This window comes from Aythya fuligula, chromosome 14 (assembly GCF_009819795.1).
Source record: "Aythya fuligula isolate bAytFul2 chromosome 14, bAytFul2.pri, whole genome shotgun sequence".
Taxonomy (NCBI): Eukaryota; Metazoa; Chordata; class Aves; order Anseriformes; family Anatidae; genus Aythya; species Aythya fuligula.
Genome location: NC_045572.1, coordinates 16,731,108 through 16,740,692, shown reverse-complemented (window position 1 = coordinate 16,740,692; position 9,585 = coordinate 16,731,108). Strand labels below are relative to the sequence as shown.

General features: G+C 55.1%; 1 protein-coding gene across 1 annotated transcript; it reads right to left on the bottom strand.

The window, feature by feature from the left end:
- Positions 1 to 2,837: 2,837 nt before the first annotated feature.
- PITX1 (paired like homeodomain 1) lies at positions 2,838 to 8,874 on the bottom strand. Its single transcript, XM_032197059.1, has 3 exons — positions 8,712 to 8,874; positions 5,662 to 5,867; positions 2,838 to 3,377 (listed from the first exon to the last, which is right to left on the bottom strand). Exons 1-3 carry the CDS (start codon positions 8,872 to 8,874, stop codon positions 2,838 to 2,840), a joined length of 909 nt encoding a protein of 302 aa, XP_032052950.1.
- Between the last annotated feature and the right edge of the window lie 711 nt (positions 8,875 to 9,585).

Genomic DNA, 9,585 nt, shown 5'->3' with positions numbered 1-9,585 from the left:
TGAGCGGGAGCGCTGCTCTGATTTGGAACTAGCCGTGCTACCTCCAGGAGCAGGAGAAAACGAACACAGAAAAAAAAAAAAAAAAAAAAAAAACAGGCTAAATTTACAGCCCAGGGCTTTCAGCTACCCCACGGGCTGATGAAACCGGAGGGGAAAAGCACTAATTTTCCTCTCCTGACTTGCATGCCCCCCAAACGACCATGCTCCCGTTGAGACCCGGCTCCCACCGCCGGGCGCCCCTTTCCGTGCGCCCCTGAGCCCCGGCACCGGCTCGGGGCGCACCGGGGACCCCGGGCTGGAGGGGACCGGGGGCTCGGTGCCCCCCCGGTGTCAGGGAACGGCTCCGTTGGGCCGGGCTGCGGAGCGACCTCAGCGCAAAAAAACGCGCTTGGGGCGCGCAAAGAGCGCGCAGGGGGCGCGCAGAGGCCGCCCCGTCGGTGGCTTTTGTCGCCGCGCAGGAGGGCGGCTGCCGTCGGGGCCGGCCCCGGCGCGGAGAAATTAGCGAGGCGTTGGCTCAATTGCGGCGTTTTCCGCAAAACGGTGATTGTAACGGTAAATGCTGACGGCCGGGTCGTCGGTGCTTGCGACGGCTCGGGAAAAAATAAACGCATCGAAGGAAGTCTGGGTCCTGAATCCGGGGAGATTTGGAGCAGCAGGAGAAAAACGCACCTGGGCAAAACGGGCAAACGGCTCAGCGGAGCTGGGACAGCGAGGGGGGGCTTCTGGGTGCGAGGATTAACTCTTTTTTTTTTTTTTTTCCTTTTTTTGGGGGGGTTGGGGGAGGTGATCCCACGGCTGGAGGTGTTATGATTCCGTGGGAGCAGAAATCCACGCGGCCAGGAGGGCTGCGCCCATAAACCCCGCCGGGTCGCCAAAACAGCAGCGGTAAAAGCCTGCCATAAAATTAGAAGGGGGTAGGGTTTCCAGCGCCCCTGGGGGCGGCAGGGACCGCGGCCCCCTCCCCGGGGAAGGGAGACTTCGTCCCCCCAGGCCGACGGCTCCCGGGGGGGCGCGGGGGGACGCGGGGAGACGGCGCAATTACCGGGAGGAAGCGGAGGGGCCCTCCCCAAAACGCCACCGCTGGGCGGGGAGGGGGAGAAAGCTGCTTTCCTCACTTAGTCGATCTCTTAAACACAGCCAGAAAAGAACATTAAAGGCATTTCTAGATTTCGTTTCTTTTTTTTTTTTTTTTTTTTTTCTTTTTTTTTTTATTCCCATGCTCTTAATTTTGAAAAAAAAAAATCACAAAACATAACTTATAAAACAATATATATACTGCATCCTTATCCACAACAGCATAATTGAAACATCCAGCGTAACGTTTACCACAGGTGTGAAATACACTGGGAAAGAAGTACCGTGTGCATTTTATATTATGTTTCTTTGTCATCTACAGGTAATAAGTATCGACAAAAATAAGCAACAAATATGCCTGCAATTAAACTTCATATGCGTTTTGTATGCGTATTAATAAAGATCATATTTATCATTTTCTTTTTTTTTCTTTTTTTTTTTTTTTCTTTTTTGCCAACAAGCACTTGTTAAAGTATCTACATTTACATAATAACACCTTAAGATAATAACACCTTAAGATCATTTTTGGTTCCTTGTTTTTCCTTCACAGTTAGAAAAGCAAGGAACGCTTTCAGCTTTGCTAAGCAACCTTTCCGGACGCCGAGGCTCGCTGTTTCTCTAGCAGAGATGCAGTATCTGGATTCACTTCATAACAGACCATTTTTGGTCTTATTTTATTATTATTTTTTTTGAGACACTCTAAAAATGTTTTTAATATTTTTTTAAGAGAAAAAAAAAAAACAACCTGCATTTAAATAAAGGTGAATGATAATTTCATTATCAGGATAAGACTTTGGATGGGAAAAAGCTGAACAGTTTTTGCATCGCTGGAGGGTATCTGTGCTCTCTCACAACCGGGGATACTGCAGTCTTTTGGAAAGGATGAAGAGGTAGGAACCTTGAGCTGCTTAGTATCAGGAATGACTGGATTATAGCTTCCAACTAAAGAAAAAACATCAAGAATCATGCATTTTAAAAACAGTTTATTCAACGGCCAAGGACAATGATCCGGCACAATGTAACGGCAGATATAAATATAACCTTATATAAGTGGTTGACCCTTGTCATTATTATTTTTTATAGTTTCATACCTAATATTTTTACCATTTTTCCCGCAGAAACTCCTCTGCGAATTATATTTTTTTTCTCCCCCCCCCCCCCCTTTCTTTTTTTTTGTCGTTTTTGAGTGTGATTCTGTTTCTCAGTGGTAAACATTAACCAAACTCTTCCCGTGCGACAAGCGGCCAAGAACCGTCCCACCAGCTCTTACCACCGAGGCGTCTCCCTCCCTCGCCGCTCTCCCCGCGGGGAAGCGGCCGCCTTACAAACTCCTGTGCAAGTTCAAGTAAACACATACAACCCGCATAATCCAGAGAAAAATTGCAACTCATCCATGTACCAGATTTCGATGTCTCTTGCAAAAGTTTTCTGGTCCGTTAACGTTTTTTTTTTTTTGATGTTTAATTTTTATAATTTTTTTTGTTTGTTTTAAAAAGCGCTGCTTTGTTGGTTGTGTCGTCGGTTTTCATTATTTTTTTTAGACAATCGAAGTCCGCGGAGATTTCGGGTTTTATATATATATTTTTTCTTTTTTTTTACTTTTTTTTTTCCTCTCTCACTTGCTCGGGTTTTGCTTTTAGTCATCATCGGGTTCTTATTTTATTTATTTTATTTCATTTTTTTTTTCTTTTCCGTTAAACGTCGCTTAGTTTCTGCTTTGCTTTGTCGGCGGTGTTTGTCGGAGGTGGTTTGTGTCAAGTCCGTCAACTGTTGTACTGACAGGCGTTTAGACTAGAGCCGGGGCTTTGCAAACTGCTGTAGCCGAAACTGGAGTGCTGCTTTGATTTCAGTCTGAGGCTGGCTAAGCTGGAGTTGCAAGTGTCCCGGTAGACGCTGTAGGGCGAGCCCGGCGGCCCGTAGGGACAGGCCGGCGAGGACATGGCCGAGTTGAGCGAGGAGCCGCTGATGTTGTTGATGTTGTTGAGGCCGGAGTTGGCCATGCCCGGCACGGCCGAGTGGCCCATACTGGACGGCATGTTCATGGAGGAGATGCTGCTGGGAGCCGAGAACATGGACTGCGACGAGAGGGGGCTCATGGAGTTGAAGAAGGTGAAGCTCTTGGTGGAGAGAGGCGCCGGGGTGAGGCTCTTGGTGGCCCAGTTGTTGTAGGGGTAGCCGGCGTACATGTCGTCGTAGGGCTGCATGAGCCCGCTGAACTGCGGCACGTAGCCGTTCTTGCACAGGTCCATCTGCTGGTTCCGCTCCCGCTTTCTCCACTTGGCTCGGCGGTTCTTGAACCACACCTGCGGGAGGGACGGACACGGCACGGTCAGCGCCGAGGCGCGCACGGCGGCCGCGCAGAGGATGCGCGCAGCGCGCAAAGATGCGCGCCCGGAGCCCCCCGCCCCGAGCAGCGGGCGGCCAGGGGACAGCCGGGGGCCGGCCAAACGCCCCCCAACCTCCTCAGGCTCCGGCCACGGCTCCCCGGCCGCGCACAGCCTCTTGCGCGGCCCCCGGCCCCCCTCCACGGGAGCCAAAATCCGCGCATCCCGCTGTGCGGCTGTGCGCGCAGGGAGCGGTCGGCGGCATCTGCCAGCCCGGCTGCGCGGGTGCCCGCGGGTGCGCGCCTCGGTCCCAGCCGCGTCCCCCCGGCTCTCCCCCTCCGCCCCTCGCCCCTCTCCACGGGGCGAAGGCACGGCCCGCTCTGATTAGGGCCGGCTCGCCCCGGCTCCGCCGTGTTTCCGAATGCTAATGCTGTGTAATAAAAGTCCCCTGTTACAGATCATAAAAAAGGGGATTGGATTAGTATGTTTAGGTTTAAAAAAAAAAAAAAAAAATCAGGCCCTGCATCGCCCTTGGATGGATGCAGCCTCTGCCTTTATATCTAATGAGAATTTACAGCCCTGACTAGGGAACAGAGAAGCGGGGGCCGCTCCTGGTGTTTGATGCAAAAACCTGATCCAGGCTCTCTCGTATTATTTTTTTTTTTAGCCCTCGGAAAGCGCTTAAGCCCCCCGTGATGCGAGCCATGAGCCGGGGCAGGAGGAGCTGGCCGGGGCCGGGCAGTGCCAAATTCTCTTCCCAGGTTAAAAAAGCAGCACGGCCAACCTCTCCGGCCGCGCTCCACCGGACTCCCCGCGGCTCCATGCGCCCGGCCCCGCGGAGGCTGCGCTCCCTCCCCGCGCCCCTCGGAGCCGGCGCAGGGGCAGCTCCCGGGGCCTCCCCTCCCAGCGCAGGAATGGCGCAACTCCTATTAAACTGTGGGCTCAAGGATGGAAACTTGGAGGGAAGGGATGGCGGGGTCTATTGAAATAAAAAATAACAATAATGAAAAGAATCCCGTATAAATATGAAGAGGAAACGAAAGCCAACATGTTTGAAACCTGTAATATACTCCTCGGAAGGTGCTTCCAGACAGGAATTTCCTGAAAATGAGGGTAATAGTTTTAATTATGGCTCCTAGACATTTTAAAGGAAGGCCCTCACAGCAAATTAAGGTTAGATTTGCAATCTGCAATCTCAGAACATCAAACCAAAACATCTCCACACAGAGGGAGAACGAAATTATGTTAATGGCTACTCATATATTAGTTTTATTTGCTTCCTGAAATATCCCAGCAATATTAATGCAGTTTAGTCTCCGCTCCGGCTTTGTTTTGTTTTAAACGCAATTAGGACAATGCTTTCCGATGCAGCGGCTGTTTACTCTTGAAAGATTTTAAACAAAATCTTCGCCATCTGAGTCGACCACTCGATGTTTAAGGACCGAGACAAAAACGGATTTTTTGGGCCAGGGGGGACCCCGCGCTCCCCGCACCTCCTTTTTCTCCCTGGCTCCTGCTCTGGGCGCTGCCGCCTCGCTTTTCCACGCGGGGAAATGTCCCGGGTGGAGACGCCAAGGGGAGCTGGGCACAGAGCAGAGAGGCTGCGGGTCAGCACAGCCCGAGCCGCTCCGGTTTGGCCGCTCGCTATCTCACGCGTAAATCTCCCCCTAAATAACAGCCGGGGCTATATATATATATTCCAAGGTGCCATCCGAGGCGTGTAAAGACCAGGCTCCTTCTCCTTACAATTCTGCGTCTACAGCGCTCATTGCCTTTGCAGTGTAAGCGCCCCGCAGCCCTTGTCCCTCACGTTGCCCACCGACGGCCTCTGCAAAGAGCCCCCGGGGGAGCCGCGGGAGATGCGCGGCGGGGCGCGGAGGGGCCGCACGGCTCCGCGCTGGGGTTGGGGCCGGTCCCGGGGGGCCGAGCGGCGATTCCGCGGCCGCATTGCGGCGGAGCAGAGCCGTGCCACGGGAGATCGCCCTCCCCGTGTGCCGGCGAAGCCAAAGGGCGAGGGGGGTGCCCACCGGGGGGGACTTCGCCCCACACCCGGCTCCCTCCGGCCTCCTCCCGGCTCCGGGCGCAGCTTTTTCGGGGGCAGCATCTCCTCGGCCGGGGGGTGAATTTCTCCTGTCCGGCCCCGCCGCCGAGTTTAGCAATTCAAAATCACGGCCAGGGCGGCCGGGAGCTGCTCGCAAGCCGCCGGAGCGGCTCCCGCAAGGGGTTGTTCCCCTGCCTCCCCCCCCCTTTAAACCCCTCTTACCCGGACTCGGGGCTCGGTGAGGTTCGTCCAGACGGCGATCTCCTCCCGCATGCTCATGTCGGGGTAGCGGTTCCGCTGGAAGGTGGCCTCCAGCTCCTGCAGCTGCTGGCTGGTGAAGTGGGTCCGCTGCCGCCGCTGCTTCTTCTTCTTCGCCGGGTCGTCGGCGGCCCCGTCCTCGTTTTTCTGCTCGCCGCTTCGTTCTTTTTCTGCGGTGGGGTGTCGTGGGATTTTTTTTTTTGTTTGTTTGTTTTTGTTTTTCTTTCTTTTTTTTTTTTTTCTTTTTTTTTTTTTTTTTGTTTTTTTTTTGTTCAGACAGAAATGCAGGCACACAAAGCAGACTCGCCGCCCCCCGCCCCCGCCCCTGCCCGCCCTACCGGGGGCACCCACCCGGTTCCCGGGGGCCCTGCACCCAGGCAGGGGCTCCCCGTCCCGGGGGGGGGCAGCGCCCAGCCCGGCCCGGACTCAGACCCCCGGGGAGGCAGCGGGACCCCCGGGACTGCCCGGCTCGGAGCGGGCCCGAGGGGCGAGAAAACCCGGGGGGGAGCGGGTTCCCTGCAGCACCGGCCTCTCTGCCCGGCCACGGCACCTTCTTTACTCCCTTAAACCTAAGGCGCGATCTTTGCTCCATTTTCTTTGTTGTGCTCGGCTGCGACAGGAAACTTTGGCAGGGTAGGGATGTAAAAGGCAGCAGCAATTAATTGCAAAAGGCACCCTCTCTCTACCTCTCCACTCCCCCATTTTTTTTTTTCCTTTTCTTTTCTTTAGCTGCTTTTAGGATTTCAATGTTTATTTTAACCCGAGGCTGAGCAAAGCCCACTGCAAAGAAAAAAAAAAAAAAAAAAAAAAAATAAAAAAAAAAAAAAAAAAAAAAAAGCCGTATCGAAAAGAGCAAACAACAACAACAACAACAAAAACCAGGCGCGCTTTCGCGATGGGGATTTGCGCGGCCTGGAAGCAGGAATCCCTCCCAGGCCCCACGGCCACGGGGGACAGAGCCCCGCTCCCCTTTCTTATCGCCCTTCTCTGCTCTCTCAGCCTGGGTTTGGCCGGGATTAGGCGCGGGGAATGGGGTGGGAAGGCCGGAACGAGACGGGCTGGGCCGGGAAAGGTGCGGCCGGGGGTCGGGGTCCCCCCTGGGCACGGCGGTGCGGGGCTGGGGGCTGCCACCCCCCCTCGGCCCCGTTCTGCTGCTGCTGCCTAAGGGGAGCCGGAGGGGCTCGGGGCCCGCTGCCCGGCTCCCGGGGGCGGCTTGCCCGGGGGGCTCGGGGGCGTTTGTGCAGCCCCGACCCCTGCGAGGTGGCCGGGAGGCTAAAAATAATCGCGGGCTGCATCCGAAGGCCGGGAGGACTCGTCCTTTCAAAGTCACCCAGCGATCGCTTTTCGCCTCCGTAATAAAAGGGGGGGGGAGAACAGGGCTGAAATGGAAACCCCAAAGCTGTGTAGGGGCAGGATTGCAGCCCCTGTGTGCGGTGAGGGGTTTGCAGAGCCAGCACGGCCTGCAGCAGCAGCAGCAGCAGCACATCGCTACCCGGCCTGGGCTGGACCGGCCGAGCTGCACGCCGCGGGAAAGAGAAAGCAAAATAAAAGAAACCCGCACGGCTCCGACTCGGGGCTGGCTTTGCTCTCGTTCCCGGCCGGGAAAGGCCCGCAGGAACCGGGCCGAGAGGGTCCCGGGCAGGGGGAGCGCAAGGCAAAGCGCTGCGGCCGCAGCCCCCGCGCTGCGTTTAGCCTGGCCGTGATTTCGGTAAAAATCCGGCCTCCGAGCCCGGCCCTGTTACAGTTTCAAAACATTACACACGTTACGTTTAATTGGCATATGTGCCTTTAAAAATAAATAATAATAATAATTTTAAAAAGGAAAAACAAAAAAGAAAAAAAATAAAGAAAGAAAATAAAAGAAATCGTGAAAGGTTTTTTGTAGCTGCTCGGAGAAGAAAAGCACGCGGGTCCTGAGCCCTGCCCCGGCACCGAGGGGTCACATACAGGGGTAGTGCAAAATGGAGCAAATCTCCCTCTCTAATCTCAAATAATCCCCTCTAATCTCGCAGTCCCTTCCAGACGCCGGTCCCTAACTTTGTTTGCGAATCAGCCTGGGAGGCACAAGCCAGCCCCTGTTTTTATCACCGTGTGCCACTTCGGGACTGGCCCGCGCCGCGGCCACTCTCTAGATTCTAGGACCTGCTAAAAGTGAGAAGAGCACCATCACCCAGGAGAAAAATTAAGTGAAATGAGACATAAACTTCTCCCGAGAAGGTCTCGGTGGAGAACGGGTATCACGCTCCTTCCTGCAGCTTTTGTTTCCTTCTCCTAGCTTTCCTTGTCATCCTAGAAATGTTGCTACTTTAATTGAATACAAACTGGGAAACCACAGCTTTCCCTGCAGCCCTTGCACATGGTGCTCAGGGCGCTGGGAGCTTCTGCAAAGCGCGCAGCTCTGCGCGAAACCTCTCCGCGGCCGCGCACATCCCCTCGGCGGCGGCCCCACGCCACCTCTCCTGCTCTGCGGGCCCTTTTAATTTTATTTTTTTAATTTTTTTTTCCTCCCCCCCCTCCTTTGACAGAGAGATCTTTTTCCATGCCTGCACCTCCCGAGCTGGAAAATAAACCCGGGCAAAAGCTGACACTATTTCAGAAACCTCCGGCAAAACCGCGCTCCCCGAAGAGTCCCCCCTTTCCCTTCGACCCGATCGATTAATAACTATCTAAATTATTAAAAAAAAAAAATAAAAGAAGGAAAAAATATAGAAGAAAAAAAAATAATAAAAAAGCAGCTCGTGGGATGGGCTCGGTGGCCACGCGTGTCCCTCTCCGCGGCTGTCAGCGCGGCCGCTCCATGCGGGCCCCTGGCCCCCTCTCGCCCCTTCCGTGGGGTTTTTTGGGGGGATGGAGGCACCGGGGGCAGCGGCGGCTGCTGCCCCCCGGCACCCCAAGGGCTCCGGTTGCGCGGGGGGCGCGGGCAGAGCAGCGCCGGCCGCCCGGGGAGGGGAAGGAGCGGTGGGGAGGGGGCGGCGGCGCAGGGGGGGAGCGGGCCGGGGCCGCGGGGGGGTTACCTGGCACCTCCGTGTCGGAGGATTCACTGGCTGAGTTCTCGATCGGGTCTCTGGGCTCCGAGGATCTTTGCAAATGGAAGCTGGAAGCCATGTCATGGGAGGGTTGGGGTCTCAAGCTCTCGGGCAGTCTCTCCAAATTCATTCCACCTTTAAAGGAATCCATGGCAGGGGCGCCGGGCTGCCTGGGGGAGTTTGCAGGTGTTTATTCCACACAGAAAGGAACAAGGAGCTTTTTTTTTTTTTGTTTCTTTTTTTTTTTTCTTTTCTTTTTTTTTTTTTTTAAGGAAAAAAAAAAGCAAACAACAAAAACAAAAGCAAATCCACTTATTACTAACAGTATAATTTTAAGGGTGTCGGAAGAAGAGATCTGGGCAGCGCCTCGAAGCCGCTCGTCTCTGCTCGGGGAGAGGCACGGCACTCCGGCCGCATAGGCAGGGAAGTGGTAAAGATCCCTTATAGAGAAACGCGAGTTGCGAGTTGGACAGTTTAAAGCTAAAGAGATTAAAGTGACCTGCCCTAGAACAAATGCCTGTAGTTAAACGCGGCTCCTCCCCCTGAAGGTTAAAACCTCCCCGTCTCGCTCATGCATCACTCCATCTAGCGCTCGCCCAGCCCGGCCGGGCGGACCCGGACCTGCCTGCGCGCTCCCCGCCGATGCGCGCTCCTTGCGCGCCCGCGGCCGAACCCGCGCATCCCCCCGCGCATCCCCCTCCCGCCGGGACCCCCCCTCCCGACCTCTTTCCCCTGCTCCCGCTTCTGCTGCGAGGGTGCCGCCCCCCTCCCCAAAGCCCCCCCCCAGCCTCCCGCAGCCTCCCCCAGCCTCGGCGAGGTATAAAAAATATTTCAGAAACGAATGGGAAGGTGGAAAATCATT

Excerpts from the sequence above, each read along its gene's own strand:
- PITX1 (XM_032197059.1), bottom strand. The coding sequence starts at position 8,874 with ATGGATTCCTTTAAAGGTGGAATGAATTTGGAGAGACTGCCCGAGAGC. Across the intron at positions 5,868-8,711 it reads CTCCGACACGGAGGTGCCAG|AAAAAGAACGAAGCGGCGAG; the intron begins GTAACCCCCCCG and ends ACCCCACCGCAG. Across the intron at positions 3,378-5,661 it reads TCACCGAGCCCCGAGTCCGG|GTGTGGTTCAAGAACCGCCG; the intron begins GTAAGAGGGGTT and ends TCCCTCCCGCAG.